Source organism: Schistocerca piceifrons, chromosome 4 (assembly GCF_021461385.2).
Source record: "Schistocerca piceifrons isolate TAMUIC-IGC-003096 chromosome 4, iqSchPice1.1, whole genome shotgun sequence".
NCBI lineage: Eukaryota > Metazoa > Arthropoda > Insecta > Orthoptera > Acrididae > Schistocerca > Schistocerca piceifrons.
Window position 1 is genome coordinate 472,226,354 of NC_060141.1, and position 16,346 is coordinate 472,242,699.

Below are 16,346 nucleotides of genomic sequence, written 5' to 3' on the forward strand. Positions count from 1 at the left end.
AATGTTTCACGCTCTACCCAATAAGATATTCAGTATCAAGTCACAAGTACAAAGAAAAAAAGAAATATCAGGGCATAACTTCTCGTCGACATTGAGGTCATTGGAGACAAAGCACAAGTTGTGATTGGTAAAAGCGTTTCGGCTTGTCATTTTCAAAGTAGGCATCGTTGCTAATCATCTATTTTGGGTTGGAAGCTTCAGTTGAATTCTTTTTCATCAATTAAATTTGGTTTTTTAAACTTTGTGTTTTGAAAAACACAACGTATTTCTTTTTCTACTTATCCAAGCATATTCGGACGCCTATGGACAATATTCTGTAGAAGTCGCTTTATTTTTGTTAATTTATTATTCAACAACCGTAGCTCATGGTAATGTTAGGCCTAATAATTTTAGCACGTGAATTTTTGATGCTGAGAATGTTAAGCTACCAGTTGTCTTCTGTGTGAAATTTTTAGCAGAATATGTTTTGAGACAATGTACTACCTTTACAAATGCTATAAAACAAGGAAACCAATCAATAAATGGTAACACAACATGTACTTGCTGTTATATAAAATATTTATATCGTCCTGTAGTATAACACATAAGCTTCTGTGCCATTAGACACCATCAAAAGTAAAAACCCCGTAACAGACAAGATTTTTCAAACATAAAACTCTTCTTAAAACATCTCAAATCACAGTTGTAAACTAAAGGTAGCCGCTTTCACCTGATAAAAAATAGTACTTTCCTGGGATGCATTGATACAGCCCTCAACGATGTAACTCTATCATAGAATCTATGAACCGTAGCGGTGCCAGGTGGAGACACCTCAATATTGTCAGGATATGGGCCTGTAGAATATCTTGTGGCGCTAATAAAACATGATTAGCATGTTAACATGTATTGGTTCAGATTTACTATTGAGTTTCTCCTCATCACCAGCAGCTGACATTTCATACCAGGGACGTTCTGGAATTCCAGTGACTCCTGTTGTTGGCCTGGCTTCTGTCACCAGTGCCTCTTCTCCAGCAGTTCAGCTGATGTCTTGTGAGCTGCTGCCTGCCTTTCTGCAGGTGGAGATATAGTGTGAGAGTGTTCCTACACTGTTTAGGGCACCCTCAATCCCACTCTGGAAGATGACAATGATCTGTGTTGACCTATTGAGATGTACCATGCTGCTGGAATTCATGTAGTTGGACAATCCTGGCCCCATTGGCCATGTAGGCTGTAGCACCTGCAAGGTGCCTACCATGATGACTAGAAACTGAGGCACTGGATGGCTCTTTGACCCTGCAGTGACGATATGTTAATGTGATAAGCACCATGAGATGTACTGGTGTTGGAAGACCCTCAGCCACCATATCATCAAAGTGATAGATGGCTATCAATGGTAAGGCCGATGAATGAGAGGTCATGGTTACCTGAATGTTGCCTTCTCAGAAATTGTAAGCAGCATGTTTATGAGAATTGCTGAAATATGTAAAACATAAATGTCACCAAACCATAACGTCACTGAATTGAATGCTATTGGTATGAACGCCATCACCCCTAATGACCAACTGCATACACATCTGGGGAACTGAGGTATTTATGGCTTGAGGTAAGATGTGAATCTCTTTTCATTATGACTGAATGTGGCCCATTTCTTTACCAGAAGTCAGCATCCTTGTTCCGCAGTAAAAGTTGTTGCCCGTGCTTAACTGCAGTGTTAGGTCTCTGAAATGCGTTATTGCATCAGAGGTAACGCTTGTTTCTTCACATCACAAGGGCTAACAAATATTGATGTCTCTGTCCATTTGTCTCATCGCACATTTTGCTGAATGTGTAACTTGTGCTTGGTGGTTGGTACCAATGTAGCAGTGTGTGGTTATGTACATGATCGACTTACAGTGCTTATTGTTCCTTTCTGCTGCACAGCAATGCCAACACCTCTGTCTGGCATAACCTGTGGCTGTGCTAGTGTGATCTTAAGAAAAATTTCATTCCTTCCCCATTTCTATTCTGGGGTGTAACAGAAATTACACTGAGGTGACAAACTTCATAGTATAGCAATATGCACATATACAGATGGCTGTGGTATCGTGTACACAAGGTGTAAAAGAACATACATTGGCAGAACTATTATTTACACTTAGGTGATTTATGTGAAAAGCTTTCCAAGGTGGTTACTGCTGCACGAAACGAATTAACAGACATTGAATGCAGAATGGTAGTTGGAGCCAGGTTCATGGGACATTCCATTTTGGAAATGATTAGGGAATTCCATATTCTGGTATCCACAGTGTCAAGAGTGTGCCAAAAATACAAAATTTCTGTCATTACCTTTCACCATGAACAATGCACTGGCAAATGACCTTTACGTAACAACTGAGAGCAGTGGCATTTGGATAGAGTTGTCAGTGATAATTGACAAGCAGCACTGCGTGAAATAACCGCAGAAATTAATGGGCTATGGTAGCAGACGACTGATGCGAGAGCCTTTGCTAACAGCAAGACATCACGTGCAAGCCTCTCTGGGCTCGTGACCACTGGGCCTTAGACACTGAAAAACCGTGACCTGGTCAGATGTGTCCCGATTTCAAATGGTAAGAGCTGATGGTAGGGTTCGAGTACGGCGCAGATCCCACAAAGCCATGGACCCAAGTTGTCAGCAAGGCATTGTGCAAACTGTTGATACCTCTACGCTATTGTGTGGTGTGTTTACATGGAAGGGGGTGGGTCGTGGTTATATTTGGCTACTTGTAGGCCATTAGCAACCATCCATTGACTTCATGCTCCCAAACAACGATCGAATTTTTATGAATGACAACGCGCCATGTCATCGGGCAACAATTGTTCACGATTGGTTTGAAGACCAGTCTGGACAATACGAGAGAATGATTTGGCCACCCAGATCACCTTACATGATTCCAGTTGGACATTATAGACAGATATAGAGACGGCACTGCTCAATATTTATGCAGGAGACATCCAACGACTTGTTGAGTCCGTGCCATGTCATGGTTGCTACACTATGCCAAGCAAAAGGAGGTCCGACACGGCATTAGGAGATTTCCTGTCACCTGAGAGTATATATAGGGTCATAGTAAAATCTAAAAACCAATACTACACATGTGTTGCGTGATGTGCGTCCATATAGAATGGCCAACAGAAAACATACAACCTATACAAAGGACATGAATGCAAGTCTGAAAGACATTGTATTATAATAAATGCAGTTACTTTATCAACACAGACACTGTCACCATTAATTATATAATCAGGTCTCGTGGGTCTGAAATGACGATACAAATACAGAATAATAACAGATCTCTTCCTGTTCTTAGTTTCACGAAAGTGTGAGCATTTGGATTGTGACTGCGTGACATATGGAGGTTTGGTGTCACAAGTAGCTGACGCTAATATGTATTCACAATGTATGAATCCATTTAACGACTTTCATAATTGCAAATTGTGAATGACAGTGTCTGTTTCTTCAGACATGCATACATGTTAAAAAAATGTTAAAATGTGTGTGAAATGTCATGGGACTTAACTGCTAAGGTCATCAGTCCCTAAGCTTACACACTACTTAACTTAGATTATCCTAAGGACAAACACACACACCCATGCCCGAGGGAGGACTCGAATTTCCGCCGGGACCAGCCGCACAGTCCATGACTGCAGCACCATAGACCCCTCGACTAATCCCGCGCGGCATGCATACATGTCTGGCTGACATTTGCAGTTGCTGCATAAACATACAGACTGTCGCCATTAGTGATATTCTCAATACCGCTTCATGAGACAGTTGTAAGATAGCTTCACAAGAGATAATGTGCATTTTTAATTTTATTTTGATTACTCACCTGAAACTACCTTAGTTCTTAAAGTGCATTTGTAATGTCGCTTTGCTTTTATGTTGTTTTATGACTTGAAAGCATGTCATAGGCATGGTAGTCGGAAGAATTTGCTTAAAGAGTTATCGATTTTCAAATACTTTTTTTTAGAGAATAATAGTGGTGTGTGTCCTGTACTTAATTTCCGGGCCTGTTGTACAACACTGGTGTGCTTTCTTTTAGATTTTAATTACATACACTGTTTTCGTACCTTTCACACTTCATTCTAAACTTGTAACACACGAGATTTGGGAGAAGACTAATGTCGCTATACCCATCGGGAAACACTACGTTATTGTCACCGCTCGCTAGTATATCCAATTATTTTTGTCCAGTGTGGCGCTAATTTTGAGGTAAATGTGCGTCATCCTGTTTGATTTAATGTGTGTGTGTGTGTGTGTGCGTGTGTGTGTGTGTGTGTGTGTGTGTGTGTGTGTGTGTGCGTGCGTGCGTGTGCGTGTGTGTGTGTGTGTGTGTGTGTGTGTGTGTGTGTGTGTGTGTGTGTGCGTGCGTGCGTGTGTGTGTGTGTGTGTGTGTGTGTGTGTGTGTGTGTGTGTGTGCATGAGACAGAGAGAAAGAGAGAGGGAGAGAGAGAGAGAGAGAGAGAGAGAGAGAGAGAGAGAAGAGTTGAGAAGCAGGTATTTTTGGGTTATCGAGGATGTTTGTTATACTAATTTCTTTGAGGAAGCGTCTTTGTGTATTTATTAAACAGTATTTCTGTTGCATAGTGTTGTGTATTTGGTCAGAACTTCCTCTCCTTATGTTATCGATTTTTGTATGTCATAGTTTCGATATTTTGTAAATTTTCCGTAGAAACTGATCTCATAGTCCTCATAGGAAGCAACAGTCTCGCTTTCAGCCTTACGCGATTTAGGAAAACCATATAGAAAACGTAAATCAGGATATCCGGAAGCGATGTTGAGCCCCATTCTTCCAGAAGGCGAATCCACGCTCTTATAAACCGAGTCACCTTGCTGTAAATAGCTAACTGTTGGTATGATGGCATGAGAGCAAAATATAGCACTGGAAGTGCATATTTCGTTCACTCAAAAGTAACGTCACGTGTAAATATATGTTTAATGTCCAGCGACACAGAAAATTAAAAGCAACAACATTCTCTTCATTAAATCTTTCCCGATATGTGACTACGTTGTCGTATTGTTATGGTATCTAAGGCGTCCATGGACCGTGGACCTTGTCGCTGGTGGGGAGGTTTTCGTGCCTCATTACCGTAGGTGTAGCCACAACGAGGGGTATCTGTTGAAAGGCCAGACAAACACGTGGTTCCTGAAGAAGGGCAGAAGCCTTTTCAGTAGTTGCAGCGGCAACAGTCTAGATGATTGACTGATCCGGCCTTGTAACAGTAACCATAACGGCCTTGCTGTACTGGTGCTGCGAACGGCTGAAAGCAAGGGGAAACTACAGCCGCATATTTCTCCCGAGCGCATGCGGCTTTATTATATGATTAATTGATGACGTCCTCTTGGGTAAAATATTCAGAGCTAAAATAATTCCCCATTCGGGACTGCCGAGGACGTCGCTATCAGGAGAAAAAAAACTGGTGTTCTACGGATCGGAGCGTGGAATGTCAGATCGCTTAATTGGTCAGGTAGGATAGAAAATTTAAAAAGGGAAATGGATAGGTTAAAGTTAGATATAGTGGGAATTAGCGAAGTTCGGTGGCAGGAGGAACGAGACTTCTGGTCAGGCGAATACAGGGTCGTAAAAACAATATCAAATAAGGGTAATTCAGGAATAGGTTTATTAATGAATAAAAAAAATAAGAACTTGGATAACCTACAACGAACAGCGAAGTGGACGTATGATTGTAGTCAAGATTGGCACGAAGCCAACGCCTACCACAATAGTAAGTTTATATGCCAACTAGATCCGCAGAAATGTATGATGAGATAAAGGAAATTCTTCAGATAGTCAAGGGAGACGAAAGTTTGGTAGTCATGGGGTTTGGAATTTGATAGTAGGAAAAGGAAGAGAAGGAAAACTAGTAGGTGAATATGGACTGGGGGTAAGGAATGAACGAGGAAGCCGCCTGGTAGAATTTTCCACAGAGCATAACTAATCATAGCTAACACTTGGCTTCAGAATCATGATATATGGTTGTATACGTGGAGGAGGCCTGGAAACACTGGAAGGTTTCAAGTTGATTATATAATGGTAAGACAGAGATTTAGTAACCACGTATTAAATTGTTAGACATTTCCAAAGGCAGATGTGGACTCCGATCACAGTTTATTGGTTATGGACTGTAGATTAAAGAAAAAGAAACTGCAAAAGGGTAGGAATTTAAGGAGATGGGGTCTGGATAATCTGGAAGAACCAGAGGTTGTAGAATGTTTCAGAGAGAGCGTTAGGGAACGATTGGCAAGAACAGGGGAAAGAAATGCAGTAGAAGACTGGGTAGCTTTGAGAGATGAAACAGTGAAGGTAGCAGAGGATCAAGTAGGTAAAAAGACGAGGGGTAGTAGAAATCCTTGGGTAACAGAAGAGATATTGAATCTGATGAAAGGAAAAAAAAAACATAAAACTGCAGTAAATAAAACAGGCGAAAGGAGTACAAACGTCTCAATAATGAGATCTACAGGAAGTGCAACATGGCTAAGCGGGGATACCTCGAGGACAAATGTAAGAGTGTAGAGGCATGTATCACTAAGAGTAAGGTAGATACTGCCTACAGGAAAATTAAAAAGATCTTTGGAGAGAAGAAAACCACCTGTATGAATATTAAGAGCTCAGATGGAACAAGTCCTAAGCAAAGAAGGGAAAGCAGAAAGGTCAAAGAAGTATATAGAGGGTCTATACAAGGGCGATGTACTTGAAGGCATTATTATGGAAATGGAAGAGGACTTACATGAAGATGAACTGGGAGATATGACACTGCGTGAATAATTTGACAGAGCACTGAAAGACCTAGGTCGAAACAAGGCCCCGGAAGTAGATAACATTCCATTAGAACTACTGACAGCCTTGGGAAGCCAGGCCTAACAAAACTCTACCATCTAGTGAGCAAGATGTATGAGACAGGCGAAATACCCTCAGACTTCAAGAAGATTATAGTAATTCCAATCCCAAAGAAAACAGGTGTTGACAGATGTGAAAATTACCGATCTATCGATTTAATAAATCACGGCTGCAAAATACTAACGCGAATTCTTTACAGACGAATGGAAAAACTAGTAGGATCCGACCTCGGGGAAGATCAGTTTGGATTCCGCAGAAATATTGGGACACACGAGGCGATACTGACCCTACGATTGATCTTGGAAGATAGATTAAGGAAAGGCAAATATACGTTTTTAGCATTTGTAGACTTAGAGAAAGCTTTTAAAATTGTTGACTGGAACACTCTTCTTCAAATCCTGAAGGTGTCAGGGGTAAAATACAAGGAGCGAAAGGCTATTTACAATGTGTACAGAAACCAGATGGTACATATAAGAATCTCTGGGTATGAAAGGGAAGCAGTGGTGGGAAAGGGAGTGAGAAAGGGTTGTAGGCTATCCCCGACGTTATTCAATCTGTATGTTGAGCAAGCAGAAAGGAAAGAAAAAAAAATTGGAGTAGGATTTAAGATCCTTGGTGAAGAAATAAAAACTCAGAGGTTTGCTGATGACATTGTAATTCCGTCAGAAACAGCAAAGGACTTGGAAGAACATCTGAACGGAATGGACAGTGTCTTGAATGGAGGACGTAAGATGAATATCAACGAAAGTGAAATAATGATAATGGAATGTAGTCGAATTAAATCGGGCGATGCTGAGAGAATTACATTAGGGAATGAGACTCTTAAAGTAGTAAATGAGTTTTGTTGTTTGGGGAGCAAAATAACTGATGATGATCGGAGTGGAGAGGATATAAATTGTAGACTGTGTATGGCAAGAAAAACGTTTCTGACAAAGAGAAATTTGTTAACATCGAGTATAGATTTAAGTGGCAGGAAGTCTTTTTTGAAAGTATTTGTATGAAGTGTAGCCATGTATGGAAGTGAAACGTGCACGATAAATAGCTTAGACAAGAAGAGAACAGAAGCTTTCGAAATGTGGTGGTGCAGAATAATGCTGAAGATTAGATGGGCAAATCACGTAATTAATGAGGAGGTACTGTATAGAATTGGGGAGAAGAGGAATTTGTGGCACAACTTGACTAGAAGAAGGGATCGGTTGGTAGGACACATTATGAGGCATCAAGGGATCACCAATTTAGTGCTGGAGGGAAGCGTGGAGGGTAAAAATCGTAGAGGGAGACCAACAGATGAACACAGTAAGCAGATACAGAAGGATGTAGGTTGTTGGTATTCGGAGATGTAGAGGCTTGCACAGGATAGAGTAGCATGGAGAGCTGCATCAAACCGCCCTCTGGACAGAAGACTACAACAACAACAACAACAAGCCATATCATAATTAATGGCATAAAAGCATATAGTTGAAAGTACACTACACTCCAAGTAAACACAGGTTCGCAAACGAACTGCTTGCGAAATAATTGCGATTTTGTGGTTACCAGCCACTACCGATGTGATTCTGTGTAAACACCACATGACAGTCCGTGGCGTGGTCTTTGTTCACATTTTCGAGACGAGTTGTAAACAGAATGAATGCGACTGTACAGAGCATAGTAAGAGTGCCACTCAAGTCAGTTGTCTACGGAGCATCAGTTGTGTCCTAGAAATGTTGATGGTAACATGGAACATTACAGAAACGAGGATTGTGCGGATATGCATTTCATACATGGCATGGCTAACGGCAGTTCACGGGAGGGCTCCATGATCGTACCAAGAAGCATACCCTGCACGTAGGTACCATGCGAGTTGAATGTTTGCAAGAGTGAATCAACGCCTCCGAGAAACTCAGAGCATTCCACATGCTACACGAGCACGAATTGCACCTATGCTTAAAAATGTGCTGCTGGAAACAAATGAACACTCTTCCTTGAATGAGCCACAATAGTGGTTGGAGAATAATTTTTTGCGAGCCAATGTGCACGCGTCACCTCGAACTAGGTCAGTGTCTTAGTGAGGCGAACCTTAGTCGTGGACTAACGTTCCGTCAGTGGACGGAACAATCAAGTGTAGGCAGCCCTACATTTTAAAACCCCAGTTCGATTTTACAGAGAACTAGCTTGCATTTATCGTGAATCTCTTATCGAGCGTAAAGCCGCAAACGACGGAAGAAATCACAGACGATTTCAGTATTTAAGGAGGACAGGACAACGGACACGCAATATTACAGGCAAATATCCTTAACATCAGTTTGCTTGCAGGATTCTTGAGCATAGTCTGCGTTCGAATATAGTAAATTTCCTTGACAGAGAAAAGCTTCTGTCCAAAAATCAGCACGGATTGATAAAGCATCGCTCGTGCACGGTGCCCTACGAGCTGTTGGTGAATGGCAATAGGCAGCTTCCATATTACTAGATTTCAGGAAAGCGTTTGACACAGCGACCTACTGTAGAATGTTAACGAAGGTCAAGCACACGGAATAGGTTCTCACATACGTGAGTGGCTCGAAGACTTGAGCAATAGAACCCAGCCCTCAACGGCGAGTGTTCATCACAGTAAGGGTACCACCAGGGCTGTCCCAGCAAGCGCTATTATTTTCTGTATGCAGAAAAAATTATCTGACGGACAATGTGAGCAGCAGTTTACGGCTGTTGTCTGATGACGCTGTGGTGTACGGGAAAGTATCGTCGTTCAGTGTCTGTAGAAGGTGAGGAGATTCGAGTGTATAAAAATGTAAGTAAATGCAGATGAGTTGGAAAAACAATCCTGTTATATTCGAATACGTTATTATTAGTGTGCAGATTAGCACAGTCACGTGATCACGTGTGTAGGTGTGACGCTACAGAGCGATATGAAATAGAACTAGCGAGTAAAATCGGTTGTAGGGAAGGCAAACAGCCTAAAGCGGTTTATTGGGAGAGTTCTAGGAAAGTGTAGCGCATCTAGAAAAGGAGAACGCTTATCGAACACTAGTGCGACACATTCTTGAGTACCGTCCGAATGTTTCGGAGCCCACCAGGTCGGATTAATGGAAGTTATCGTAGCAGACGGGTGCGGATAGATTTGTTACCGGTAAGTTCGATCAGCATATGAGCATTACTGAAGTGTTCCTTGAACTCAAAAGGGAATCCTCGTGGGGAAGACGGCATTCTTTTCGTGAAACACTGTTGAGAAAATTTAGACAACCGGCATTTGCGACTGACTGCAGGACTATTCTACTGCGGCAAACGTACATTTCGCATAAGGGCCCTACCGTGGTTTGTGGAATATGTGTAGGCGTAGGACCCAAGATCGTTGTATTTTCCGTAAGGCACTTACCCACGGAGTCACTTTATTTTGTGTTTAACTTTTATACCCCCCCCCCCCCCCTCTCCAATCACTCGGATGAAATTCCACGCATTTTATTTATGTCTTACAGTTTGCCATTTGGGCGGTGTGTAGTCGTAGTTGTAGTGAAGCCGAACATGAAACTGATCGATTCTTATACAACTTCCTGCAGACGTGCTATATTACGTTAACAGCAGTGCCACTTACCTTTCCGCAGGCCCAGGCTGCGGAGCTGCGCGAAGAAGTTCTGAGGCCGTCCTTCAAATTCGGGTCGCGTGAGCACCTCGCGTATGAGGGTCCTGGTGGAGACGATGACGGTCAGCTCGCCGCCCAGATGTAAACCAATCACGGGTGATCCGTACTTCTGGGCTAAGTACGTGAACGCCTCGTGCTGCGATCCCAGCTTCTTGCTCAGCCGGCAGATGTCCCGGTAGTTGCCCACCAAGGGAAGCCAAGCCGGACCTGCGGAAGTAAACAATAAGTCGTCTTTAGAGTCGTTCATTATTAGTGCTTTAGCGATATTTTCCAACTAACTTGTCTTCTACGTTATACATTTAATTCCTTGAAAGCAGGGTGAGTTCATGCACATTCTAGGCGCAATATTAAAATACTGCAATCAAGTACGTATTCATGAATGAGTCTGCTGCAACCATTCAACTGTTTGACTGGGGCACAAATGTATGATACTATGGCAAGTATTACCTGTATATAAAATAATTAATGCAGAGACATTTGTCGGGTTTGCCGCCTGACAGTATTGTGCAAATCTCACAATGCTCCAGCGATACAACTGTTCGACGTCTTCAGGTTGTGAGAGTTTCTGTTGTCACTGATGCGAAACGCGACTGATGATCACCGCGCGGAGGCGATGAAATTTGTCAGGCAAGGAGCAGCAGATACTCGTGCGCGGGGAGGCACTGGTTTACAGTTACCGTGGAGAGACCGCTATAAAACATGTTTACGTCCGTTTTATTTGCATACCACTGCGCATTCAAAGGAAAATGGTATACTTTTAATGAGATTTCCCGCTCGCATTCAAAGAGATATGGCATACGTTTTGTTTATGCGCTATCCGGCTAGCTTTGGAAGAGAAATGGCATAATTTAAGTGCGATATTTGCGGTCTACTGTAGCGCATTAGCACATGATTACCGGCCGCTACTGTTTATCGGTCTACTTTAACAGCCGTCTGCAGCACCATAGCTCAAATGCTTCGATATACACTATGTGACCAAATGTAACCGGACACCGCCAAAACCATACGTTTTTCATATTATGTGCATTGTGCTGCCACTTACTGTCAGGTACTCCATATCAGCGACCTCAGTAGTAAAAAAAAAAAAAAAAATGGTTCAAATGGCTCTGAGCACTATGGGACTCAACTGCTGAGGTCATAAGTCCCCTAGAACTTAGAAATGCGTAAACCTAACTAACCTAAGGACAACACGCACATCTATGCCCGAGGCAGGATTCGAACCTGCGACCGTAGCGGTCGCGCGGTTCCAGACTGTAGCGCCAGAACCGCTCGGCCACCAGCTGCCGGCCTCAGTCGTCATTAGACATCGTTAGAGAGCAGAATGGGGCGCTCCGCGGAACGTGGTGAGGTGATTGGGTGTCACTTGTGTCATATGTCTGTACGCGAGACAGACAGTTGAAGAGGGTTGTAATGTGTAATAGGCAGACATCTATCCAGACCGTCACACAGGAATTCCAAACCGCATCAGGATCCACTGCAAGTACTGTGACAGTTAAGTAGGAGGTGAGAAAACTTGGATTTCATGGTCGAGCGGCTGCTCATAAGCTACACATCACGCCGGTAAGTTCCAAACGACGCCTCGCTTGATGCAAGGAGCGTAAACATTGGACGATTCAACAGTGGAAAAACGTTATGTGTAGTGACCAATCGCGGTACACAATGTGGCGATCCGATGGCAGGGTGTGGGTATGGCGAATGACCGGTGAAGGTCATCTACCAGCGGGTGTAGTGCCAGCAGTAAAATTCCGAGGTGGTGGAGTTATGGTGTGGTCGTGTTTTCAATGGAGGGGGCTTGCACCTCTTGTTGTTTTGCGTGGCATAGTCACAACAGAGACCTACATTGATGTTTTAAGCACCTTCTTGCTTCCCAGTATTGGAGAGAAATTCGGGGATGGTGATTGCATCTTTCAAGACGATCGAGGACTTGTTCATTATACACGGCCTGTGGCGGAGTGGTTACATGACAATGACATCTCTGTAGTGGACTGGCCTGCACAGAGTCTTGATCTGAATCCTATAGAACACCTTTGGGATGTTTTCGAACGCCGACTTTGTACCAGCCCTCACCGACCGACATCGATACCTCTCCTCAGTGCAGCACTCTGCGAAGTATGGGCTGCCATTCCCCAAGAAACATTCCAGCACCTGATTAAAAGTATGCCTGCGAGAGTGGAAGCTGTCATCAAGGCTAAGGGTGGACCAACACCATATTGAATTCCTGCATTACTGATGGATAGCGCTACGAACTTGTAAGTAATTTTCAGCCAGGTGTCCTGCTACTTTTGATCACATAGTATTTTTAATTTCATATTTCACAGGCGTAAAGTGCTATACTCCAAATGCAGCTCTTAACCAGCTCTTTCCTCACACACTATTTACACGAGCTTCAACGACATTGCTTTCCTTTCCACATGAAACGACAGTTTGAAGAATGAAATAGAGTTTCGAATATTTGCAGGGGGCTACAGCTACACCGGTCCTCGAATTTCGAGGGCACTGCACTTCCAAAAATATTGCTCGTATCTTACTCTGTCCATTGTTGATCTTGGGTGCAGGAGGCGTATATACAGGGCGTATTATAATTATCAGCGGAAACTGACGCGGGTGAAAATATCCTATAATAAAGCAAAACCGTTCCAGTAAACAATGGTCCACGTCTCGTGTGAGGTCGGTTGCTTGACGGTGCGCTTGGTGCGGCCCCGCCCATTGCCAGCGCGACGTAAGGCACTGAGGTTCGCACTAGTCGTATCGCTTCTAGTCGGGCGTGCCGCGACAGGCCTCACAAGGCGAAGTGACGGGTCTCATATAGCCTCTCCTTCCCAAGCGGCTCTTTCCGCCTTCCCATGGTGGCAGACGTTAAGGTCGGCATTTCTCGGCCCGCCCGAACGCTGCCTTGCGACAAAAGGGAGAGCTGCGACCCAACCCGATGTGAAAGCGAAGGGTGCGTGGCACAGGGGGAGCTGTGTCAAGGGACCGAACAGCAGTCCCTATGTTCGTAGGGCACAGACCAGCAGGTGCTCTGCATGCCGGCGACCTTCTTTGTCGGAGTGGGACCACGGCGCGAGTCGACAAGTGTGCTTCGCCACACCCGTGGGTAACCTGGACGTGTTCTGCCAAACCCAGGAGGTGGTGACATTGCCTGGGCCAGGTTAGCTGGGTCCAGACCCCCGAACGTCTGGGGGACCGACCCGCCACCCGAGTAGGAGTGGGTCCTTGGCCGAGAGGTGGAAACTCGGGCAAGTAGGCGGCGTAGGGCGAGAGGTGCATCCACCTCTCCGGAGTGCGTGTTGCACTTGCCGAGGAGCGTCGGGAGAAATCGTCGGTGACGGGGCCACCGAGTGGGACCAGTGTGCTGGAGACGGCGCGTAGAACCCAGCAGCTCGAAAGTGCCCTTGGCCTTTGGGTGAGGCCGGTGGGCGAGCTGCATCAGTTAACCCCCCCCCCCCCCCTCCTCCTCCTTGCTTGAGGAGGCGGTCCGTAGCAAGAGATGGGCTCCCATTTTGTCATCACTCGTCACAAACATGGCTGAATCAGAGACGAGTGAATCGAGTGCGTTTTCGAGGGCGAGTATGTCTGCTGTTCCTACCTCTCAGGAGGAAGTGGGACAGAACGATGAGAACGTATATGAGAGACAGACAAGAATCAGTCAGATCCTAGATTCTAGTGTTAAAAATGGTAAAATCAGGCAGGCTGCAGTCCTGGCAATAAAAAATGAACTTGCCGCCTGGGCTATTGCTAGTGTGAAGCTTGAGGGGCGACTTGAAGAACTTGAAAAGGAAAATGAAAGACTGAGACAGTAATCAACAAAACATGGGTTGAGTGGTAGCGCAAGCAGCCACAAAGGCTCAAACCACGAAAGAGATGATAGCGAAAATTTCAAAAAGACTAGACATGGCAGTCTTTCTAAGACCCCGGCCTGGCCAGGCCATAAAGGAGGTGCAGGAGATCACTACCACCATTGACCCTGCTAAAAACAAAATTAAAATTAATAAAGCCAAAGCAACCAAAAATATCATTGTAGTAGATGTTGCAACCGAAGAGGATGGGGACAAAATTCTAAAAAATCCCAAACTAAACCAAGCTATTAAATGTGAACCCCCAAAAAGGCGTGAGCCGCTGGTGATCCCGTATGATGTGCCAGTTGCACTAAAAGAATGTGACATATACGAGACCATGTACAACAAAAATTTTGACAACGTGGAATGGGAAACCTTTAAAAATGACTTTAAGCTTCGTTTCAAAACGGGGCCCCAGGAACGTGATGTTGCCCATCACATTGCCGAGGTCTCCGGAAAAATGTGGCGCAAACTCTCCACTATGGGGAGAATACGCATTGTATTTCAAGTCATTACTGTTAGAGACTATCTAGTAGTCCCCTGATGCCACAACTGTGGTGACTTGGACCACGTGCATAAGCATTGCGAAAGGAAGCCGGTCTGCTCCAGGTGTGAGGCGGAGGATCCCATCAGAAAAAATTGCAATAAAACCGAGGTTTGAATTCAAATGGCTCTGAGCACTATGGGACTCAACTTCTCAGGTCATTAGTCCCCTAGAACTTAGAACTACTTAAACCTGACTAACCTAAGGACATCACACACATCCATGCCCGAGACAGGATTCGAACCTGCGACTGTAGCGGTCTCGCGGTTCGAGACTGCAGTGCCTAGAACCGCACGGCCACTTCGGCCGGCGGTTTGCATTCCATGCACAGAAAGAGGAAGGAAGTCGTGCAATACCACTGGAAGGATAGTTACAGGATGTTAGAGCAAAGACTAATTGCTCGAATCGATTATGGGAGAGGATATACCTGGACACAGGAAGCCAAAGAGGAAGTCCCCTTGCAAGAGATTGAGGGATGCAATGAAGGCGAATAAATTTAGAGAACTTATTCAAAAATTCACAAAGTTACAATCTCACACAATAGTGATGAAAGACGTGTGGATTCAAACAGACCTCTGTGATCAGGAAAATGCTCCCTCGCCTCCTAGCCGGGGACTAAGGTCGACCGAAGATCAACTACGGCCACAAAGGCATCCTGTGGTAGGCAGTTCACCGATGCAAGAGAGCAAAGAAACAAGTGTTAAAGAACATGTCCAGAGCAATGTCGTAAGCAGCGCAAGCTCACCTGCAGGCTCACCATCTCAGAGAGGAATGGGAATTGATCCTGCAAGAATATACCCCAACCTGGAGCACACTCTGCAATTATCTCGTCTAGAGGAGCCGGCTTTCCTCACCACAGCCTTAAGGCATGTGGTGCGTTTTGGCCACGAATACGGTCGAAACATCACCTTACCGGTAGTGGAGGCTGTAGATAGAACTCAGCTCAAGAGAAAAAATCTCCCCACTGACTTTGGGGCCCTGTGGCACTTGGTTAAAAAAGTGTTTGAAAGACATAACGAAAAATTTGATCTTGATGGACTGTAGGGGCCAGAGTCACACATCCATACATATTTTCCACGTGAGCCGTTTAAACGTGAAACAAATTAACAGTCACAATAGTAAATTAATCCTGCAGGAACTCTGAAATGTGGTGGAGGAGAAGAGTCTAGACATGCTCTGTCTGCAGGAGCCGTGCTCCCTAACTGGGTCGATCCCATTCATGACTGCCAATTGGCAAGTGATTTACTGTGGAGCAGAACCAAAGGCCGCAGTCATAATCACCAACAGAGCTTTAAGAGCCAGACCACTGCAATGTTGTGGAGCTACAATCACCTGCAGGAGTGTTATACGTCATCAACATGTACTTCCAATATGGAAGAGGAATAGATGAATTCTTGGATAAGTTAACACAAGTAGCCACGGCATTGTGGGGGCGTAAATTTATCGTGACTGCAGACATAAGCCGACCGAAGTGGCCGTGCGGTTCTAGGCACTGCAGTCTGGAACCGCGA

General features: G+C 44.4%; 1 protein-coding gene across 1 annotated transcript in view; it reads right to left on the reverse strand.

The window, feature by feature from the left end:
- LOC124796252 (methyl farnesoate epoxidase-like) overlaps positions 1–16,346 on the reverse strand; it is a 312,563-nt gene that overhangs the window by 206,904 nt on the left and 89,313 nt on the right. The window contains exon 2 of the mRNA XM_047260354.1: positions 10,408–10,662. Coding sequence (XP_047116310.1) covers positions 10,408–10,662 — 255 coding nt within the window. The remainder of the gene's footprint in view (positions 1–10,407; positions 10,663–16,346) is intronic.